At 37.7% G+C, this 24,897-nt stretch overlaps 1 protein-coding gene across 1 annotated transcript in view; it reads right to left on the bottom strand.

The window, feature by feature from the left end:
* NECAB1 (N-terminal EF-hand calcium binding protein 1) overlaps nt 1–24,897 on the bottom strand; it is a 204,036-nt gene that overhangs the window by 150,123 nt on the left and 29,016 nt on the right. Inside the window, exon 3 of the mRNA XM_044245339.1 lies at nt 15,976–16,084. Coding sequence (XP_044101274.1) covers nt 15,976–16,084 — 109 coding nt within the window. The remainder of the gene's footprint in view (nt 1–15,975; nt 16,085–24,897) is intronic.

Here is a 24,897-nt window from a genome sequence, read left to right on the forward strand (position 1 = left end):
GTCTGAACCCAGGAGGCAGCAATGAGCAAGGATTTTGTGATTCATGTAGTTCTGCACTCACAAGTACTACTAACCCAAGTTAAACAAACTTCCCATATTTATGTGGCACCTTCTGTGGTTGCCAGACTAAACTGATTCTTAACATTTGTCTCATGAGTTTTCACAACTTCCTGCCAGAAAATATTATTAGTGCCTCTTAATATTCAAAGATAGTAAAACATTGAAAAGTTTGCTTGGCCAAGGCCTTCAGAAACAAAGTGACGATTACCATTCTACCAGACATCAAAGTAGTGTATAAATACCGATTTAGGGGCACCTGGTGGCTCAGTTGGTGAAATGTCTGCCTTTGGCTCAGGTCATGATCCTGGGGTCCTAGGATCGAGCCCTGCATCAGGCTCTGCACCCAGTGAGGAGTCTGCTTGTCCTTCTGCCCCTTGCTCACACACACTCTTTCTCTCTCAAATAAATAAATAAAATATTTTCTTTCTTTTCTTTTTTTTAAGATTGATTTAACAGGATGCTGTATAGAATAATGGTTAAGAGCTGGCCTGCCTAGGCTTACCTCTCACTCTCTGTGACTTTGGGAAAATTACTAAATCTGTTTCAGCCTCCTCATAGGTATTTTTGGTAAATATTAAATAAGCTAACAATGGACAGTACCTACAACAGGATCTGGCACATAGGAGTTAACCATTATTATTACTCTTCATTATCAGAGTACTGATCATCCAACATCTTTTGAGATCAGAAAGATTTAAACTTACTCAGAAAGACTAGTTTTTTTTTTAAATTTTATTTAATTTTTTTTTTTTGGTGTTCCAAAATTCATTGTTTATGCACCACACCCAGAAAGACTAGTTTTTAAAATGATGATTCAGATAAACATTTTTTTTTTCAAGGACAGCTGAAGCAGCCTCTTAATTGGCCTTTCTATCTCCAGACCGTCACCTCTCAACATTTTGGGGAGATCCATCTTTCTAAAACAGAAACCTAGTGTCGCCACTTCCTTTTTTAAAACCCTTTGGTGGCTCCACCAGGACTGAAGGGTAGAAATCCGAATGCCCCATTGGCTGACAAGCCTTTCACAAGTGACTCTCTCTGTCTCTCTCCCCAGCACCCTCTTGAATTCAATGATTTTGGGTAGACTGCATGTCTTTTAAGATCTCCAACATGCCATACTCTCTCTCACCCAAAGCTTCCCCATATGCCATTCTCTTTGGCTGGAAACTTCTCTCATCTCCATCCCTACTCACATCCATACCTCTTCTTGATAAGTAGATGTACAAGTCATTTTCAAGAGGTCTTGACTGACACTTTAGACTAGGTTAGCCCATACCCCTAACTCCAAAACAGTTGTATTTCCATTTCATAATTTATCAAGTTTACACTGTTCTACACCCCTAGCTAAACTACAAATCTCTTGTTCACCACTATACCCTGAGTACCTAGCACAATATCTGGCACACCATAAAGACTAACACTTTATTGAAAGAATGCTAAGTTTGGTTTGTGTGGGCAAGACAAAATCTTAGACATAGGTTGACCTCAGAGTTCAATTTATTAGTCTCCTTCTCTCCCTAATCTCTAGGATCCTCTTCCTTAGAATTCCAAGAAACTTTCAGTGAGTTTTTGTGGTAGTCTCTTAGAATATTCAAGCTCTTCGTTTGCCATATCAGAGTTGACATAAAGTTATTCAGGGGCACCTGGGTGGCTCAGTTGGTTGAGCATCCGACTCTTGATTTCAGCTGAGGTCATGATCTCAGGGTTGTGGGATTGAGCCCCACAACAGTCTCCACACTCAGCATTGCATCTGCTTGTCCCTCTCCCTCCACACCTCCCACTACTTGAACTCTCTCAAATAAATAAAATAAATAAATAAAATCTTTAAAAAATTAATCATGAAAGGTTGGGGGCTAATTTAAAAGTAAAGAGGAAAAGTGAGTTTTGTATGGTGGTTCTTTGTTGTTCTGGCACACAGCACTTAGTGTCTGACACAGAGTATCGGCCATATTTCCTCTCTTCCCACTAAAATTAAAATATGTAATATCTATAATATTTTATATTAAATTTCTAGGGATTCATGTTACTGGTAAAGAAACCTTGTGTCAAACACTTTAAATGATCAACCAAGGACAGATTTCCTGTATAATCTATGACTGTGAGAGGGGGATTTCTTTCATGGCCTTTGAAATCTATATTACCTTCTTCACCCTGAAGAATGGTTCCCATCAAATTCAATGAGGGTAACAATTTTTCACACATTCTTTTCATTGGATTATGTCTCTCTGAATATCCTCTATATTAAAGAAAAATCCCTATGAGCTTTTGTGAACCAGCCAGGACATAAACACAGTTAGCTCCGAGGACAATAAAGAGATTTTGAAATGCAAAATATAAAGGGCAAGAATTTAGGATTAGGAATTCAAAATATAAGCAGAAATGCAGAGCCAATTCAAATAAATAGCAAAACAAAAATTTTAAATGTGGAGACCTCTTCCAACTCATTCTGATTTTAATGGACTCTGGTAGACATAACCTTTGAACACTAAGTTTAGAGCTGGATCAGACTGAGAGAGAGATTGGGAGAGAGAGTGAAAGAAACTAGATGGAGACAGGAACTCAGAGATAGTACACACAGATCTATTAAATCAATAAGTAAGGATAAATGACTAATTTCTTGCAAACTCAACAGGAATAACAGTTGTCAAGTTCAAAACTGAATTTTCACTTGGAAACTATTCACAGTTCATAAGAAAAAAAGACAAAAAGATAGAGAAACTCTTTGTGCCAATCTCATTTGTATTTATTAATTTCAACCTGATGGCAGTGAGGATGGGAAGAGAGAGGGGAAAATGATTTGTGCAAATGATTAAAATCCTATTGTTTTCTATATGTAGATTTCTAATTACTTCGAATCATTGTTTTTAATCTAAAGTTCATCAAAAACAGGTTCCCAGAAAAAAATTAAAAAACCATTAAACCCATTAGTGAATGAGTCAAGAAAAATATTCAGTTGATACCCATGCTCAGCTTTCTTCCTATTATACTCCGAGTTCACTACTAAAACCTCTTGCTAGTCTATTTTCTCCCCCACTGTGAAACCTTTTAAGAACAGAAAAGAGAATATAATATTCTATATAGTAGGAGCTTCTTTTAAAGCAGGGAAACTGTTTTACATATAAGCGCCGATCTACTAAATATACTGAGACAAAGAAAGTACTTAATTTAAACATTCTTGCATGTTAAAATAAAGAGAATTGACATTTACACTTTAAAATTAAATTTCATAACTTTTAATTCATGGGAGTAGAGAACTGTTTTTAAAAGATAACTTTTTAAAAGTTTGAGGATCCAGAGCCAAACTCATTATTTACTCTATCTCCCACAAAAAGAATCAGTGCTTCTTTTTATTTGACAGGATCTGTTAGTAGCATCATACTTTCTATGGTCAGTTAGCCAGGATTTAAATTCCATAAATCACCAATAATGTGCCATTGTATGCTCTTCTTACATCAGATCAATATATCCCATTCCTAAAGCCATCAATCAACTAAGTACTTATTGAAAGTAGTATAGCAATTACTGGAAATAATAGAAAACCATATTTTTGCCTCAAAGGATTGCATGATTTAGATTTAGAGACAAGATTAATATGCTCATGAAACAATTAGCAGAAAATAACAGAAGATATATAATTAAACGGTACTGTGTGAAAGTATACACTGCAATTATGGAAATTTGGAGAAAGAGGACAATCAGGAAAGAAGAAAAGGTTAGTGAATACATCTTAATAATAATAATCATGATTACTATTTTGTGGCAGATATTTCCATATTATCACTGAACTTTGCAAAACGAGTCTTTACCTGGGCCCTATTTCACAGCCAATGAAATTAAGGTTTAATTATGAGCAATGACCACCTAGAGTTCTCAATGCTAGAAAGTAGAGGGATTTAAGCCCAACCTCAAGCAGTTGCTGAGTTCTTTCCACATTGCAATGTTGCTTTTATGGAGTTGGGTGGACCTGGATAGCTGGAAAGATTTATGAGGCAGAAGAGAGGGGCAGGATCATTTAGGCAAAATGCATAGCATGAGATATGGGGAAGCAGGAAATCATCCCTTCTCCCTTAGCCCACTATATGTACCAGAGACTGCTAGGTCTGGGAATCACTGGAAAGCAAAGCTGTCATGATCTCTGTCTTCAAGTAGTTTATACTAGGGAGGTGAGCATGAATCAAAAAAACACAGAACAAATATAAAACTGTAACTTACATAAGTGTTTCAGAGAAGAGATACTCACTACAAGGAGAAAGCGGCCTCAGAAATCTAACCTAATAAGAAAGGTCAAGGAAAACTTTCATGAGATGTGTAGATGTGCACATGATTACTTAAATATGGGAAAAGATACAGAATATCACAGCTTAGGTGGTAGAGAGTGGCTATATGGGGTGAAATAGGCATGGATAGTGGGAAAGGAGAAGAAATCCAAGAAAATAGCTTTCTGTGATTAAAATAGAATGTACACAATAGAGGTATGGCAACCAAATGCCATTGGTAAAGTCGAGGTTGTAAAATTTCAGGTATTTTTATGCTCTTTCTTAAGATTTCTGTACTGTTTGAATCCTTTCTACAGTAAGTTTATGTTATTTATATAATTCTTTTTTGTAGAGTGAAATAACTTCCTTAAGAGAGTGCCCTTGAAAAAATACATTTCAAAGGGAAGCAATCACTTTCAGACTATTTGTAATCTTTATTTATTTGTAAAAAATCCTGAAACCTAGCGGTAACATAGAGAAAAAAAATCTGTAAATACTCCACCAAACTGACATTTTGAGAAAAATGTAAAAGAGAAAAAGCTTGTCTTTAGGTAGTGATAGTGACCATGAAGAGAATTGGATGGATTTGTAAGATAAATGAGCAGGGGCTGTGGAGGGAGACAGAATTGGTTGGTGCACTGGGGGATGAAGAGGAAGAAAATGTCTAAAGAAGTTAAGCACTGTGTTTTGTTTTGTTATTTTTTTTTTAAGCACTGTGTTTTTGAAAAACACTGGGGTTAACATTTTGCTGACTTGATTTCATCCACTCGGTGAATATTGGTGAGGTAAGAAAAAAGGCTGCGTCTATGTGAATAAATAATTCACCTAGTTTTCTCAGTAGACAATTTTTGTTTCAGTAGTAATCAATTTTACTTTACCACCAGCAATTGTATTATGGCTGATGGGAAGTGAGTTCAGTAAAAATTAAAAGAAAACTCATGTTCTTTATTGGGAAGAAGAGATGACAACCAGAAAAGAATTCTCTAGATAAGGTTTAAAATATAAGATGATCTGAAACAGCATGAATGCAAAAGTCTTCAACACAAATGATTAAAGGAAACAGTATAATTCTGTGAGTGCTCTGAAGAACAATGGAGAAAATGAGGCAAATGCACAGTAACAGAATGGAAGGCGGTAGGGAACCAAGTCCAAAAGTAAGAGATGAATCCCAGATACAAAGGTAGGATGAGGGCGGGGACATGTGCAAAGAATGGAAATAATGTACATAGAGAAAAAGAATAACATCTCTACATTGTGGCAACTCCCACACTGTAAAAATCCTACATAATGATTTAAAAAAGGGAAGAGATTAAGGCAGCAATTAAGGCAATTACCTCTATACTGTACATCCAAATATATTCTATTGCTGAAGAGAATGAACCACCTTTTCATCAAAAAGAAAATACCTGAAAGTGATTTTTAAAACTGGCTGTGGAATATTTTGACTTCTGAGAGACAAAATAAATAGCTGAACATCTGAAAATTTACAGAAGTGGCCCGACAATAAGCTTGACTTTGGTTTTTAGGTAGCCCTAAGAGAATCCCGGGCCCTTACATAGGGTATCTGTGAAACCCTGGGCGATTCACTGAACTTTATCAGATTTCTTAACTGAATGTTGTGAAGAAGAAGAATATTTTTTTATTTCATTTCTGTGAAGATTATATAAGATGAGGCAAGTAAGTGCCTGGCACGTGACCATTCAATAAATTTACTTTTCTACTTAATTAAAAAATTAAACATTTCCTCAACACTTTTTTTTAGAAATCAGACATGAACTGCCTCAACACAAATTTGGCTTGTCTACCATCAGAGACAATTGAGGCCGATTTTTTTTTTTCCTTCAGAAATTGTAACTAAAGGGAATCCACTTCCCCATCATCTGAAAAAGAAAATCTCTTTAAAATTCTCTCCTTTATAAATCCCCCAAACTATGCTAATCTTCTTAATTATAAAGTAGATTTGTCAAGTCCTCACTTTTCCTCCAGGAAAGAATCCTCAGCTCAATCAACACTGCAGATTGTAGAGTGGCCTGATTTAGGAGGAAGTGGTAATGGTGTCAAGGAAAAGCCGTCACGGGAAAGTGAAGAATTTTAAAAGGAACTCTCAGGAAACAGCCTGTGTTTTTCTCTCCCTCTCTTTAGGAGCTAGAAATACTCAAAGAAAGTAGATGCGTTTCAGAGATGATTGAAGGGAAAGGCACATCTGAAAAATAGCTGAATATTAAGTAAATTCATTGACCACAGATTAGTGCTAATGGCCAGATGCAATCACTACCTGGAGACCCGGTTATGGGTTAGAGTGAGGTCGAGTAAGACTGTAAAACTTCTGTTTCCAGTCTCTAAAAATGGGGCAGAAAGTGTACCCATATAGAATATAATCGGAATGTCTCTCTTAGCCATGTTCATAGTGCTAATTTTTAAATTCTTAAGAAATAAGAAGAACACCATAAGTGAGAACTGCCCAGAGTGTCCAGACTAGATGGGTAACTATGAAGAAAGACTCAGGGAATAAAGAACAGGTGTTATGCATTAAGTCTGCCTATATTTTGGCAGTCCCTGAAGATACAGAGGCTTGGCAGGACCACAAGGAGCAAAGACATGGCACGGCAGAAATGATTCTAGTAGTTGAAGCATGAGAACACAGGAACACTGGGAAGTGACCCAATCAGATGGTCAGGAAGGGAGCAGGTGTAGGGAACTAGAACCCTGGACAGCTCAGGGCCACCAGGAGTCCTGTTTAAACAAAGATATCTCCCTGGCTTCAATCTTTCCATTAAAAAGAGCTCCAGGGGTGCCCAGGTGGCTCCGTGGGTTGAGCCTCTGCCTTTGACTGAGTTCATCATCTCAGGGTCCAGGATGGAGCCCCGCATCAAGCTCTCTGCTTGGTGGGGAGCCTGCTTCCCCTGCCCCCTCTGCCTGCCTCTCTGCCTCCCTGTGATCTCTCTCTCTCTGTGTCAAATAAATAAATAAATTTTTAGAAAAATAATAAAAATAAATTAAAAAATATATAAAGAGCTCCTGATTTTCCTGAATGACCCCACACTCAGTAAAGACTCTCTGGAATTCAAACTCCACCAAGCCTCTTGTCCTTTTAGGGAAATGGATTATATTCCTTTTCTCTTTCACATTGTATTTTCCTGAAAATGGTGATTTTTCAGGGATGTGAACGTAACTCAAGCCAGGCTAACGTAATTCAAGATCAGAATTTTGCTGGGACTCTTGGGAAAGAAGGGTAATCTCTGGGAGTTTGCCAAGCTGGTGGCAATACGAACCCAGGGCTTCTAGTGACTATCCTGTATTCTCAGGAAGAGGATGTGCTCGAGAGAACAGCCCCCATGGAGAAAAGAAGAGGTGAGAGATGAGAACAGACAGATTCCTAGCACTGTTGTTGCAGTACTTGGTTCCAGCACACATGAAGCCAATCTCTGGACTTTTTAGATACATAATTTTCTAGGTCAGCTTAATTTATGCTTCTGTCACTCACAACCAGTGAAGTCTTGCCCACTCTATTGTCTTCTGCCCTACTGTCAAGCAAAGCTTGGGGGAAGTTGAGGAATCTGTACAGAATATTATTCTCTCCCTCCTTAGTATCAGGCTGCTTTGACTCCGTGCCTCACTTGGCATATAAACATTCTGAACTTAAATCATTGGCCACAGTTGATAGATAATTGCTTCTCCCTCTGGAAAGCAGCATACATTGGCCAGCCTTTCTCTGTTTATGCCAAGGAGTTTACTTAATGTCTGGATAGGGGTCAGCTCACAGCCTAGTTCTTACGCTAAGTCTTTGTAAAACATTTTTCATTTTAAATTCAATTTAGTTAACATATAGTGTATTACTAGCTTCAGGGGTAGAATTCAGTGATTCATCAGTTGCATAGAACACCCAATGCTCCTAATTTCAGGTGCCCTCCTTAATGCCCATCACCCAGTTACCCCATTCCCCCACTCACTCCCCTCTAGAAACCCTCGGTTTGCGTCCTATGGTTAAGAGTCTTTTATGGTTTGCCTCCTTCTTTTTTTTACTTATTTTTTCTTTCCTTCCTCTATGTTCATCTGTTTTGTTTCTTAAATTCCACATGAGTGAAATCATATGGTATGTCTTTCTCTGACTGATATATTTCACTCAGCATAATATCCTCTAATTCCATCCACATCATTGCAAATGGCAGATTTCGTTCATTTTGGTGGCTGAGTAATATTTCCTTGTATATCTACACTACATCTTCTTTATCCATTCATCCACTGATGGACTTCTGGGCTCTTTCCATATTTTGGCTATCGTGGACTTTGCTGCTATAAACACTGGAGTGCATGTGCTCCTTCTCGTCACTATTTTTGTATCCTTTGTATTAAATGCCTACCAGTGCAATTGCTCGGTCATAAGGTAGCTCTATTAACTTTTTGAAGAACCTCCATACTGTTTTTCAGAGTGGCCGCACCAATTTATACTCCCACCAAGAGTGCAGTAGGGTTCCCCATTCTCCACATCCTCGCCAACATCTATTTCCTGACTTGTTAATTAAAGCCATTCTGACCAGCGTGATGTGGTATCTCATTGTGCTACAGCTAAGCCTTGATCGTGGAGCTGAAAGAAATGTTCCATTTGTGTTCTCTGCTCATTTGCTCCTATTTGGAGCACTCTTCAGCAAGAGCTCCTTTGGCCAATCTGTATCGCTAAATCTCAACTCTGGACACCTGGTCTGTCCACTGCATTTTGCCCTATTATAGTATGGTACTTTTCACTTGACTCTCTTGACACCTTGACATATAGCTACACGACCTCTTCCTCTTTTCCGGATTCTTTACTGTGTACCTCTCAGCCATGGCATCCTTGCTTAGCCTAGCACCTGGGACCGTGACCTGCCCTATTCTCCAGGCACTTAAGTCTTGGTGCTGCTTTTTGAGCCTCCAGTTCCAGTTGAAGATGCGATTGGTTATGTTAATAGGAAGCTCTCTCATGCCCACTACGGAATTGCAATAAACTTTCCAGTCGCAGCGCAGTGCAAGCTGTGTCACATACTTTTCAGACCAACCTACTGTTTCTCCCTTGGGTACTGGTACTGCCTTCTTTTCTTACTGCCCACAAAATGTGTCTACTTAAGCATGTGATGAGTAACTCAAGGAGAAAGTGGTTGCATCAACCAACTCATCAAGCCTTAGCATTTCACTGTCGTGCACAAATAAAAGATGAACAACCTTCTGTTTCAGAAGGAACCAAATTCTGCCATCTGGAATAAATCCTTGGATATCATTACTCTCCAATTATTATGGGATTTAATCTCATCATTGGTGCATAAAACTGTCTTCAAATATTAGAAAGACTTGTCATAAAATATTTGTCTTCTGCATGCCCCTAAGGAGCGGAACTAAGAAAAATAAGTGGAAATTGAGAGAGAAATTTTCTGTTTAAGAAAGAGATTTTTGAGCTTTTAGAGCTAGCTCAAGATGGACTATGCTCTTTTAGTAGGTGGTGATATTTCTGTCACTTTGGTGTGCTTCAGTGATTTAACAAGTATTGGGTGAAATCCCAGTAATCGGCACTGAAAAAATTATTTTAGCCTAGAATGAGGAGTACTCGACCTGAAGACAACAGTTGCCCATCTCTAGTTAAACCCTCCCCCCAACTTCCATCTGCAGGCCCTGGGAAGCTTTTCTGTGTGTTCACTCTCTGACCTAAGAGCAACACTCCCATCTGTTTTACCATTTGGTTTATCTTAACAATCTGGAACTCCAAAGTGCAGTACACTGGAAGAATCATTTTTGGTCTCTAGGGGATCTTTCCCCCGCCTGTGCTATGGTTAACACCAAGGGAATTATGTTAATTTATTCATGTGTTCCTCTGACTGAAAAATGTAGACAAGCTGGCATTCTGATGAGTAAGAGCTCTCCTGATCAACTGTGGAAGTTTCCTCTTGACCTAATGATCTTCCTTCTATCTATTCCTGCTCTCTGATGTGGTGGCTTCAATGTTAAGCTATTGAAGCTCTAGATTTAGTTTGTGCTAAACTTCGCCAAACTTAAATGTTAAGGGCTTTGTGTATTCTTTTTTAGACAGTAACTTATACAAAATTTGAGAAAAACGTCTGCCCAAAACCCTTTAATGGAGATGGAAAAGCTGTAACAAGGCTAATTAAAATGACTGAGAAATTTAATAATTTTTTTTTTTAAAGAAGAGAAAAGACTAGGCATATTTGATCCAGACAGCAGGCAGTTAAAATGAGGCTTGACAAAAGTCTGTGAAATCATGAAAGGCTTAGTAAGGTCAACATGGCATTTTCAGAATATTGTGGACTATTAGGTTATGTACACTTCCTTTAAAGTTTGAGAAAGTTAAAAATTTCAACAATATTTTGCCCTATTTACAGAGACTTATATTTTGACGTTCTTTTTCTTTGTTATGCTGTATAACCCAAGTATCCTCCACAGGAACAAGTTGGCTTTTTGTCCCACACTCAAACAACTACACCACTGAAGAAAAAAACTCCTGAAAAATCCTGAATGTACAAACATAATGGAAAAGATCTACCAAATTTAAAATAAATTTTTGAATATAGGGGATGAAAATTTAGACTTCTGATGCCTTCAGATTTCTCCTACTTTCATTCAGTTTGTTTTTTTATTTCTAGTCCTTGCTCCGAGTGCAATCTGCAGGCCATCTACATTAGGCCTGAATATAATTTCTGACAAAACATTATCTTAAAATTCTAGTCAAGAGTTAGGATGATTCATGGAATTCTCATTAGAAGGATATTATACCAAATGTTGAGATTAAGCTTGCAACTCTGCAGGCTGGAAAAGTGACCACAACTCCCTCGACACCTCCCTTAAAATGGAGGGACATGTGGTTGATGGCTTCATTTTGAAATACACTAGAAAAAATTCTCTATGATTCAGACCTATAAATACTTCCTATCTTGGTAGTATTCATGTATAGAAATCTTTGCAGTGTCTCAAATGTGTAAGTTCCCTTATGAAGATGCATGTCTTCGTTGGTGATAGTTTACTTGCATCCAGGAAAGCAAATCTGACTGAAAAGATTCAAGTGGTTCCAGGGCATACTAAAAGCTGCAGTCGAATCTTCTAAACATAATTTCTTAAATGAACATGTTGATTTTTTAAATTAAAATAGCGCCTGGGTGGCTCAGCAGGTTGAAGCCTCTGCCTTCGGTTCCAGTCATGATCCTGGGGTCCTGGGATAGAGACCCGCACCGGGCTCTCTGCTCAGCGGGGAGCCTGCTTCCCCTCCGCCCCCCTACTTGTGATCTCTGTCTGGCAAATAAATAAATAAAATCTTAATAAATAAATAAATGAATGAAATAAAAGAGAAAAGAAACAAATGAACAAAAGGAAAGGAAAAAAACCTGGAGAATTGGATTTGGAAATTAAAACTGCTACCTAGGGGCACCTGGGTGTAGCTCAGTGGGTTAAAGCCTCTGCCTTCAGCTCAGGTCATGATCCCAGTGTCCTGGGATCAAGCCCCAAGTTGGGCTCTCTGCTCAGCAGGGAGCCTGCTTCCCAACCCCCCACCGCCTCCCGCTCTGCCTACTTGTGATCTCTGTCTGGCAAATAAATAAATAAAATATTAAAAAAACTAAAAATAAAATAAAACTTCTACCTAAATGTGTGTGGACAGGGCAATATATATATATTTAACTTAAAACTTTGTTTTAATTATTGCACCACTCTATGTTAAAGTTTGTTCATTTAAAAGCTTCCTATAAAAACATGGTTTCTGGGTGCCTGGGTGGCTCAGTGGGTTAAGCCGCTGCCTTCGGCTCAGGTCATGATCTCAGGGTCCTGGAATCGAGTCCTGCATCGGGCTCTCTGCTCAGCAGGGAGCCTGCTTCCCTCTCTCTCTCTCTGCCTGCCTCTCCGTCTACTTGTGATTTCTCTCTGTCAAATAAATAAATAAAATCTTTTAAAAAAGAAAAAAAAACACGGTTTCTGAAAATCTGTAGATTTATCTGATGGCTTTTTTGATATCCTATTATAAGGAATAATTTACTTAATTTTGGTATTTAAAATAACTTAATTATTTATACTTCTAAATAACATTTGCTTTCCATGATTGAGCAGAATATTCTTCATGGGAAAAAAGGGGAGAATTTAGCTAGCAAGATAGGTTCTCAATATTTTCCTTATTTCTAAATATTTTCAGAGTGGATATGTCACTTTTCAAACACAGCAAATCTAATATTTATAGCAAAAAGACAGATTTCTATAGATGACAGAAATGAGCTGAAATAATACTTAGAATACACTTTTGCATAGAATGGAATCTTACTCAAATAAGCTTAAGAAAATGCAGTGCATTAAGTGAATAGTGATTTAATGGACTCCAAGAGGAAGTTAAACCACCAGATATCAGGAGGGGCAGGAACCAGGCATCCCCAAGGGCCTCAGCAGCAGACATTCGTGGAATTTGAATCTCTTGGGTCACCATAAATGTGAGACAATGAGTCTGCAGGACGAGCTCTAGCCTATGTATAACTTGGCTCCTTCAGGCTAGGATGTACCCTTGAGCAAATTTGAAAGGTTGGCAATGCTCAGCCCAAGAGAACATATTTTCTTAGAAGTTATGTGGAAGGGGAAAAATTATATGGCATGTATAGTACAATCACTAAAATAATTAAAACTTGGATCATGTGGGGCGCCTGGGTGGCTCAGTGGGTTAGGCCACTGCCTTCAGCTCAGGTCATGATCTCAGGGTCCTGGGATTGAGTCCCGCATCGGGCTCTCTGCTCAGCAGGGAGCCTGCTTCCCTTCCTCTCTCTCTCTCTCTGCCTGCCTCTCCGTCTACTTGTGATTTCTCTCTGTCAAATAAATAAATAAAATCTTTAAAAAAAAAAAAAAAAACTTGGATCATGCAAAGACAAAAGTTACCATTTGCTTGAAGTATAGCTCTGAAATTTCTACATCAGTGTTTGAATTAATCTCCCTAAAAGATCAAAGCTGACACTGACATACTTTCTTTAAAAAAAAAAAAAACAACAATTCAGAAATGTCTATATTAGCTCCAAATTAAGTTGAATACAAGTATCAGAAAAGTTACCATAAAACACTTAAGTGCTTTTACTAATGCATATATGAGAGTAACTGGTAGAAATCATCACTCTTAAAAGAAAAGAAAAGAAATCATCACTCTTTTGGACTTACTGTATAAATCAGTGCATAGACTTCTTTAGCACTTAATGTAATCTTAATGCTATGTCAAGTAATTTCAACTAATAAATGTATAAATAAAATAGCAAAACCAGTCCAACAAGGTCTATTGAAAACTTTGTTTTTCACTAATAGGAACAAATATGTTTTTTTGTTTTGTTTTGTTTTTTTAAGATTTTATTTATTTGACAGAGAGAGATACAGCGGGAGAGGGAACACAAGCAGTGGGAGTGGGAGAGGGAGAAGCAGGCTCCCTGCTCAGCAGGGAGCCTGATGCGGGGCTCCATCCCAAGACCCTGCGGTCATGATCTGAGCCAAGGGCAGGCGCTTAACAACTAAGCCACCCAGGCACCCCAGGAGTCAATGTGTTTTGAAAAATCTCTGTGACACCGAATTTTGCAACTATGACTTTCAATGATTGTTCCAAACCTGTTAAAACTCTAGTAATAAATGTAATGTAGAAGAAATAATCAGCATACATAATGAAGTATTACCATCTCAACTTCCAACATCTGAGCCACAAAGGGAGCCTCTGCTCTTTCACTTAGATATCATTTCTCGGAATGGTTCACATGGCTTCCTTTCTTCCATGCATAAACATTATTCCCTAGCAGTCATTAAGAATTCAGCTAGCATCTGTGGTCCTTCTCCACATTTACCCCATTAGCACTGCCCCTTAGTGGCGCCACAATGACCTACAAAGATATTTCTCCCTGGTTTAAGAGCTTTAAGAGCGTCTCCTGGCCTGCAGTTTAAATTTGAAACAATTTTGCTTCTCAGAATGCCAGTTCCTTCTTGTCTGGCCCATTCGTCCCTTCCCAGATTTTTCTCCTCCTGCACTCAGCCTTACAAACTGACATTTTGGTGACGTGAAAATACTTGTCACTCCCGTTCAGCTTATACTTCCAGGTCTTTCCTTATGCATTTTTCCTCAAGTTGGAATATATATCCTCTCATCCCCTTCTTTATCTAATCAGTTTCTGCTCTCCCATAAAGACTCAGCTCCTGGCTTCCTAATCCTCAGAACATTCCTGGAGCCTGCCAAAGTAGGCTAAAATTCCCTGCCCCACTGTGTTATCCCAAAGTGTTCTACATACCTCAGTCACAATACCTCTACATACTATACCTCTACATACTATCCCAAAGTCCTACATACCTCAGTCACAGTACCTATGATATTATATAGAAATGATCAATGAGGGGGTCTGCTGTTCCATAAATTATAAGCTGATTCCATGATGTACCACCAATACCCAGGAGGGACTTAGATTTGTTGAACAGCTCACACTATTTCTGACAACAAAAAAACGTAAGCGGTTTCATAGGGAATTTGAAATTCCAACAGAAGTCAAGAAATTTACAAACTGATTATTTAACAATTTGCAGCTTCTTGAGTTAAGTGAATTTAATCTTTTTAATTTTTCTTACTAGTTTGTCTCAAAAAGAGTCTATGCTTAGAGGTAGCCCAAGAGCATTTTTCTTGGCAAGCTGGCTCACTGCCTGGAACCATGTCAACACTTGGCCTAAAGCAAGACAGTGATTGTTCAAGTAGCAGACACGCTGATGGATCTCACGGCAAGACTGAAATGATGCATTTTCCACATTAGAATTCTGTAATCATGACTGTCACAAATGTGATTTGATTCAATTACCCAAATCGAACAGCGCATTTCTCTTGTTCTCTATTCTAAATTCCCCATTATTTTATATTTTTTAAGTATAGTAAGAAAAGAAATAGAAACTTTATCAATACTCAACTGATGCAAAGGAAAGAACTATATATGTAAAATAAATAAAATAGATCACCGTACTCATTCATTGATCAGAAAAGAATTCTGTGTTCCAAATTACCTGCTTACCCCAGGGAACAGTGATGTGTCCAGATAATCACTGCAGCTCTGCATTTCACTGCACTAATATAAGAATGGCCTAAGACAATTTTTAGATGAAGCACACAGAGATGAAAGCTAAGAAACAAGGTAAAATTCTATTTTCTTAATATTGATAGAATTAGAATTATTTATAATCTTTGCTTTTGTTTTACATTTTGCACACTCTAAAGTTACCTTAAGAGGGCTCCCTACAGGGCGCCTGGGTGGCTCAGTTGGTTAAGTGACTGCCTTCAGCTCAGGTCATGATCCTGGAGTCCTGGGATCGAGTCTCACATCGAGTCCTGCAATGGGCTCCCAGCTCCACAGGGAGTCTGCTTCTCCCTCTGACCTTCTCCTCCCTCATGTTCTCTCTCAAATAAATAAATAAAATATTTTTTTAAAAAAGAGGGCTCCCTACAGAGAAGATCACTGTTTCACAGTCCAGTGCTCGGTTCTTCAGACTACTTCAATTACTAAAGAGGGGGTATCTCAAAACTAACCATAAGGAATTAAACATTACAAAATGTACCCTCTACATATTTCCTCCTTCTCCCCTTCATCAGTATGTGCTTGGTCACACCTTCTCTACATCGTTTGCAGAATCCAATGATAAAAAAGTTCCTTACTTGGTATTATGTGTATCAATGGTATGGAAGAGCTCATGTAATTCTTCTCCACTCAGAACACCATCTGCAAAATATGCTTTGAATTCTTCAAAGGACAATTTTCCATCATCTGAAATGGTAGGAACAGACAGAAGAGAAGCAAATCATTTCACCTCTGTATATTGTTATATCTTTTAATTTTAAAAACTTTGCCCAAATGCTTATGCAGGTTTATTTGTGTATGTAAACACATTTATTTTAAAAGAACGAATAATTCAAAGTGCAAAAAAGAAAAATAATTTAATATCTCTCTATTGTACATAGGCTTCAGATGTATACTCCCTGATGAAATAGGTCTAATGGTTTTAAGTATGTTTGGGAGCATTTATTTCTATGGCAAACATTTAACAAACAATTTAACATGTCAAAAAGTTATCCACCCAACCAAATAATAGCCTAAGACAGAGTCAATTATTTAGACATTTTGTCTTGATATACAGGACCTAGCAGGTTACAGAATAAATACTGGATGTTTAATAATGCATATTGATTGAACGAATGCTAACATTTAGATTTTAGAATCGTTATTACAATCCAACAAACGGTATTCATTCCCTGCTATTTAAACAAAAGAACAGTTTCTAAAGACAAGCACATTCTACTTATCGTGGAATACAAAAGTGAATGACAATTAAATCAGGGAGTCTAATAAAAAGAGATAAGATGTGTAGATGTTAGTGTAAGTGTGTTACACAATAACACACAGTAAGGGCAATAAGAGATATACTTTGGAATATATGAGAGTTAGGGCAATCAAAGATCCTTTCATTTGGGGGCATGAGGAGTTTTAGTAACTTTTGCATCTGACATTCTGCAATAGGTAAATGTGGATAAGTAGAGATTGAAGAAACACAGTAACAGATTAAAGTAAAAGATCTCTACTAGATACAAAAGCAGAAAATTTAAGGGAGCAAATAGATGTGAAGGAAAAAACATCCTTCTTTCTATGCAGGAAACTGGTTTGCCAGTTATCTCAGGTAAGTTGCCAAATGATTTAAGTGGTGGAATGTTCCTCTCCATTTACAAAGAGGAGGAAAGAATTTAGGGTCACAAAACTCCTACCAACACCATACTCAACAAAGTAGAATTTGTCTTTGAGAAAAAGGTGATAAGATTTAATAGGATTGGATCTTCAAGACCCATTTGGGTCTTCCCCCCCCCCCAAAAGATGGCCCACAGACCCCCTGGAGTTCAGTTAAAATACAAATTCCTGCACCCTGCCAGAGCATCTAAATCTCCTAGAGGGCATGGGGGGGGGCAGTCAAGAAATCAAGATTTTTAATGACCTGTGAGAGGCCTCCTCACACTAACACTTACCATAAAGGACACAATAGGCCTAATCACTGAATGAGCTGCTTTTTCAGATAGGGATTTAAAGGCTGTAACATTTTCAGAAATCCTTATTTGCAAAATATAAACATAAAGACCTTTGAGAGTTTTTAAATTCTATATAATTATACTTTTAACTTAATAGGTGTATTAAAGCAATCTTCCAGTTAATTCTTGCCAATAGCTAACTGAGCAGACTTAGCATTAGAGGTCACAACAAACCTGATCTAGATTGTGCACTGAATGAGATCCTCACTCCCAGAGGTCCCCTGGATGGACCTACCCCAGTCTAGCTCAGCCATTCAAAGACCACAGCAACCCATTGCAAAATGAAACTGAATCCACCAGGCTCATCAATTGTCTGATTTTGTATTTCTGCTTTTGGATGGGATATTTTAGTCTCATATCTCAAATAACTATGTTTAACTTTGGCTCAGTATAACCTGAGGTATATTCCAGACTGGACATATTATGATTATTGCTACTGTGTATCTCCTTACTTTGACAAAATAATATATCACAAGGTTGGGGAACTGGACACAAACCACATCTAGGTATAGGAGAAAGAAAGAGAGGAAAGAAGGAAGGAAAAGAGAGGAAGAAGAGAGGGAGAGAGGGAGGAAGAGAAGAGGGAGGGGAGGGGGTGGGAGGGAGGGAGGGAGAAGAAAGGAAAAAGGAAAGGAAGGGAGGAAGGAAAGAGAGGGAGAAAGGAAGAGGGAGAGAGAAAGGAAAGAAAATAGCAAGAAGATAGAAGATAGAAATCAACTCATAATGGAGAGGAGGAAACTCTATTATGGAAATTTGTAACAGATGTAATACATACATATCCATGGTGGAACAGGTTTCCTTTGGTGAATATTTAATGGTTCTCAGCTAAACTGAACTGGGCTATTATAGAACTTAACCTGCCTGTGCACCCTATGGACAGCATGAGCCTCTGTATACTGCTTTACATTCCCCATAAGTAAGTAAGCTTGAGTGGTAATGTAAATACTGTCAAATAAAAGCACTGAACAACAAATGCTCTGATCATTCTATAGGTCTAAAGGCCTTTTTTCTTGTAATTCTTATTAGAAAAAATATTAAAAGATAAAGGGGCATTCAATTTTAGTCCTGACTTGAAGGATGGAAACTACATTCTGAAAGTCTGTTTTTATCACATCCGAGACTCCTAGAAGTCTTAAATTCAGGATACCACACTTTTAAATAAGCAGTTATGATGAGTTACTTTGGAATATTTCTAGACTAATTCCTTAATGTTAAACAAAAGTATTACAGTTTTTTGTTTTTAAGGAAAAGGAGACAAAATACTCCTTTCTAGTGTGGTTCTACATTAACAAATCAATCTCAATTTTTTTTATTAAAATATTTTTTTCAACTTCAATTTTTCAACTGATCTTTTCTTTTGAAATGGAACATAATTAAACCTTGATTTATACTGGCTTACAGATTAGCCAAATCTTGTGAGACCTGATATACTATGACAATAAATTTTTTTTTCAAGATTTTACTTAAATTTTATTTAAATTTAAATTAACCTCAATTTAGTTAACGTACAGTGTAGTATTAGTTTCAGGTGGAGAATTTAGTGATTCACCCCTTGCATATAACACCCAGTGCTCATTACAAGTGCCCTCCTCAATGCCCATCACCCATTGACCCCATTCCCCCACCCACAGGCCCTCCTATAATAAATCTTAATCTTTACCAACAAATGATACAGGTTTTCCAGTTTTTCATATCTGAATTACATACTTTGCCTGAGTTTGTCCTGAGCATAGCTGGCCCCTCCTTTGCTTTATTTTTAAAGTATTCTGATCTTATACTCTACATTCCATTAATTTTTGAGATGGAGGTAGCAGATTGCAGTTACTTAGAACAGTCTTTTTTAAAAAAAAAAAAATTATTTATTTATTTCTCAGAGCGAGCACAGGCAGATACAGTGGCAGGCAGAGGCAGAGGGAGAAGCGGCTCCCTGCTCAGCAATGAGCCCGATGCAGGACTCAATCCCAGGACGCTGGGATCATGACCTGAGCCAAAGGCAGCCGCTTAAACAACTGAGCCACCCAGGCGTCCCACTTAGAACAATGTTAGAACAAAGAAAACTTGAGTTTTTAACATGGATTTGCAAATTATTAGTATAGCACTTTCACTCACTGTCTCATCAAATTTTTACTCAGATCCTACTATGATCCAACACTGTTTTGTGCTAAGAACATAGACAGGCAAGCCCTTAAGGATTTGTACTTATGATGGAGGATATAGCAAATGAATAGGCAAAGACTGTTTGATAAGAGCAATTCTAGGAGGCCCAGGATGATGTGAAACCGTGCAGAAAAGAAACAAACCCTGATGTAGGTATATAGCGAAGGCTTTCCAGAATAAGTGACATTTCAGCTGAAATACAAATGAAAAACAAAGGTTAATGGGGAAAGATCTGTAAAGGGGAAGAGTATTCCCGGTAGAAGAAATGCTAACCACAAAGCTAGGAGGCAAGAAATGATACGGTTTGGAAATTGAAAAGAAAACTCAGTAAACGTGGTCGAAGAATACATACCAGAGTAGAGCGAATCATAGTTACTAGGTGCTGGGGGGAGCGGGAACTGGGAGATGTTGGTCAAGGGATACAAAATTTCAGTTATGCAAGACGATTAAGTTCTGGAGAGCTAATGTACAACGATGTGACTACAGCTAACAATATTGTATTGTATATTTGAAATTTCCTAAAAGGGTGGCTATTAAGTATTTTTACCATAAGGAAAGAGTAATTGTGTGAGGAGATGAATATGTTAAGTAGCTTTATTGTACCAAATATTGCAGAATACATATGTCTGTCAAGTTGTACACCTTAAATACATACAATCTCGCAGAGAGTTAGACACAGAGAGTCAATATCATGACAAACCATACAAATCATGGTAAAGGCTTCTGAATTTACCCCAAGAGGATCCACTGCCCTATTAGGAAGCTTACGTGGCTGCAGTGAGTAGAGTGGAGTGGACAGGTGTGGCACCTGAAGAGAAGTCAGATTAGAGGTCATAGCCCTAATTAGGGTGAGAATAAATGGCGGCTTAAACCTCGGTGGTAACAGTAAGAACACAAAGTAAGTGACCAGATTTATAATCTATTTAGGAAACAGAATCAATAAGAACTGGTGATCAGTTAGAGGTGATGAATGAGAGGGAACAATAAGGCAAACATGACACCCATCCAAAATTGAGTAATCAGATGGATAGTATCGTTATTCTCGCAAGAGAGAACATAAGGCAAAAAGCATATGGTGAGTACTAGGCTCTTTATCCTGCAAAAATTAGATGTATCTGTGGAATAAGTAGATGCATCTAGCAAGCAGGGGATAGGGGGTATAGAATATAGGATATATATCATAGGGGTAGAGGAGAGAGAGAGGGAGAGATGAGGGGGACAAAGAGAGGGAGAGGTACTTAGAATTACCAATACATACTAATTGAGGTCCTAGAAGTGAGTTCATTCTCTCAAGGAGAATGCCTACATTCTGAAAAAGGGCATAGAATAGACTTTGGAAATACCAACTAATTCTTTAAGTTTCAGATTTTATAAATGCTTGGTTGTTGCAAGGATTTAGAGGTTGTACAGAAAACACTTGGCACAGTACGTAACACACAGTACGAGATCAATGAAAGTAAGTGTGATTTTTGGGTGGCTTTACATGTTCAGTCTTGCTAAGTCAAGATGGTTATGTATTATTAATTCCCATATTGTTCTCCTTCTTGAAAAGTACTTATTGAGTACACACAGAATAATGGGTATTTGATATGTTTATTTAAAAGTAGAAATTTGGGGGAGCACCTCGGTGGCTCAGTGGGTTAAGCCTCTGCCTTCAGCTCAGGCCATGATCTCAGGGTCCTGGGATCAAGCCCTGCATTGGGCTCTCTGCTCAGCGGGGAGTCTGCTTCCCACTGTCTCTCTGCCTGCCTTCCCCTCTCTCTCTGCCTGCCTCTCTGCCTACTTGTGATCTCAATCTCTCTCTCTGCCAAGTAAATAAAAATCTTTAATTAAAAAAAATAGAAGTTTTTAATTTATTTTCTTAGGTAATAACTTTTTTCACATTCTAAAACTGGTGCTTCTTTGAAAAAAAGAGTCTTTAAAAACACTCAATTTTTCTTTCAAGTTTTGTTTTTACAAATATGCCAACAACTAGAGCACTGATCTCAGAATTTCCTTTCCTACGGTCATGATTTTAATCTAGTTTTTGTGATCATTTAAGTGATTATTCTTTTGGGGTACCAAGATGGCTCAGTAGGTTAAGCATCTGACTCTTGATTTGGGCTCAGGTTGTGGTCTCAAGGTCCTGAGATAGTCCCACACTGGGTTCCACTGGGTGTGGAGCTTAAGATTCTCTCATTCCCTCTCTCCCTACCCACTTACTGGTGCCTGCTCTCTAAAAAAAGATTATTCTTTCAAAACACTGGATTTTCCTTCACGTATTTCTTTACCATTTTTGAACACTTTAAATATTGTAGTTTATTAAGATTAAAACTCCAAAACATGATCATCTTCAAAAATAACAACATCCTTGTACAAAATGAACACCTGGAAAGCATTACTCAGTTTAACACACAAAGAATAGCATATACTTTGCATAATATGCAAATTTTTAGAGGCAGAAATAAAAAATAGCAACCTTGTTTCTAAAATGAAGTACTTAAATTGTAAATTAAGAAAAATAATCATTAATATATTAACATTTAATTACATGTAAATAAACACTTACTATCAAATGTACATACCATTTAACATAAGCCATTTAATATTATTGTGCATTAACTTCCTTATCTCTTCACAGCCTCTACCTTTCAAATGTCTAATGTTTTATATTTGTTTTAAAACAAGTTACTGACATTATATAAATGCAAGTAAAATACAAGTTCTTCTGATTTCAGTTCTGATATGTAAAGACCTTACACATTATCACTCCTATTCTTAGAAGAGTAAAAAGCTGAACAAACTGAAAATCAGTAACTTTTCTTGGACTCATCAGAAAACTGAGGTTGCAGGGCAAACCACTACTAAAAGTCTGAGAAAAAGTGGAAAACCAAAGAATCCGAGCCAAGATCTGCTTACACAGAGCAGAAGCTACTGGAGCCATAAACTGATAGAAAAAGTTACATGATAATTTTGATGAATTGCTGGAGGCTGGGTACAGACTAGCATGAGAGGGAGAATCTCCTGGGGGCTTCAGGCTTTAGGGAGCTTCCACACTTTCTGGGTTTTACCTCTAGGAACCCCACCAGATTCTCATAGTGAGGAGACAAAAAAGATCGCCTTGTAGCTCAGGCATAGGGAAGAACAAGAGTAATCGTGAAATATACCCGGAGTGCTCTTCAGGACAAAAGTCTATTCTTCAGAGGCACAGATTGTATCAGAATTCTATCCTGGGCACCTGGGTGGCTCAGTGGGTTAAGCCTCTGCCTTTGGCTCAGGTCATGATCCCAGGGTCCTGGGATGGAGCTTCGCATCGGGTTCTCTGCTCAGTGGGGAGCCTGCTTTACTTCCTCTCTCTCTGCCTGCCTCTCTGCCTACTTGTGATCTCTGTCTGTCAAATAAATAAATAAAATCTTAAAAAAAAAAAAAAAGAATTCTATCCTAATGGAGGGGGAGATGAACCATGAGAGACTGTGGACCCTGAGAAACAAACTGAGGGTACTGGAAGGGAGAGGGGTGAAAGGATGGGTGAGCCTGGTGGCAGGTATTAGGGAGGACACGTATTGCATGGAGCACTGGGTGTGGTGCATAAACAATGAATCTTGGAACACTGAAAAAAAAAAATAAAATTAAGACATTAAAAAAAAAAGTCCTATCCTACTTGAAGGGAAGACATTTCTTTCACTGCAGTCCTCTCTAGCCTTCATATCAAATAAGTTGAAGGGAAGCTAAGAAACACTTGGGAAGGTCATAGCCCAGAAACACAGGCCCACTGAAAGACTGAGATTTAATCAGATGATTATTGAATACATTGCTCCTCCAATCCTTATCATCGCACTAACAGGGCTCCCATATCAACACAGTGGATTACAGCTGAAAGAGTTGTTAAGACTCAGATTCTCTCACAGGAGGGGTACTTAGGGAAGCCCACATCAACAGAGGAGACAAGAAGACAAGAGGAATTTGAAGGTTTTAGTACCTACAGCTACATTAGACACTGCCCAACTCCTAAAAGATTAGCATGATTTCTCAAGCTAGAAACCTATTAATCTCATATCCTATTACCTGATCCATCATGATCACCTTTCACAAAAATATTATAAGGAATGCTAAAATGCAAGAAAAAGCACAGTCTGAAGAAACCAAGCAAGCATCAGAACCAGACTCAGATCTGACAGAGATACTGGAATTATCAAACAAGAAATTGTAATTAACTATGATTAGCAGGTTAAAGGGTCTAATGGAAAAAAAGAGAAAAGATGGGTAATGTAAACAGAGTTGGGAGCTCTAGGAAAAAAAAATTGAAAGAAAATGTTAAAAATCAAAAGCACAGAAATAAAGAATATCTTTGATGGGCTCATCAGCGGACTCAATACAGCTGAGTAAAGAATCAGTGAGCCTGAAAAAAAACAAAAAAAATTAAACCTAAATAGAACATCTAAGAACCCTAAGAGATTTCAAAAGGTGTTACACAAACACAACTGGTGGAGAAGATAAGATAATACAGAGCAGAAGAAATATCTGAAACAATAATGACTAAGAAGTTTCCAAAGTTAGTTACAGAAACCAAAACACATATCCAGGAAGCTCAGAGAAGACAAAACAGGATAAATTCCTGCCTTGATATCCCTCCACTTTGACCCAAGCAACACTATACCTAGACATATCATATTGAAACTGCAGAATATCAAAGATAAAGAGAAAATTTAGAAAGAGGTAGAAAAAAATTCAATCTATAGTCTATATAGGACTAAAAGTACAAATTGCAAATTACAGTGGACTTCCCATCAGAAACCAAACAAGCAAAAAGACTATAGGGTAAAATATCTAAAAGTGTTGAAAGAAAAGTCCTATAATCTAGAATTTTATATGCAGTGAAACTACTGTTCAAAAATGAAGGTGACATAAAGACCTTTTCAGATGAACAAGACTGAAGAGATTCATTGTCAGCCTAATTTCTCGGAAAGAAATGTTAAAAAAAAAAGTTCTTAGGGAGAAAGAAAGTGATACAGGTTGGAAACTTGGATTTATATAATGAATAGTGTCAAAGAAGAAATAAATGAAAATAAAATATTTTGTTTTTCTCATTCTGAATTAACCTAAGAGATAAATGTATGAAGAATTAATACTAACAACATATTGGTAATTATAGTATATAGTATATAGTATATAGTATATACTTACCTATATAGTATATAGGTAAGTGAAATAAATCACATCAATTCATAAGGAACAGAAGGAGACAGTGGAAATATTCTGTTATAAGGTAACTATATTACCCAAGTGGTATAGTGTTATTTGAAGATAGATTTATATTAGTATAAAAATAAATACTGCAGGGGCGCCTGGGTGGCTCAGTGGGTTAAGCCG

Source organism: Neovison vison, chromosome 4 (assembly GCF_020171115.1).
Source record: "Neovison vison isolate M4711 chromosome 4, ASM_NN_V1, whole genome shotgun sequence".
NCBI classification, from domain to species: domain Eukaryota; kingdom Metazoa; phylum Chordata; class Mammalia; order Carnivora; family Mustelidae; genus Neogale; species Neogale vison.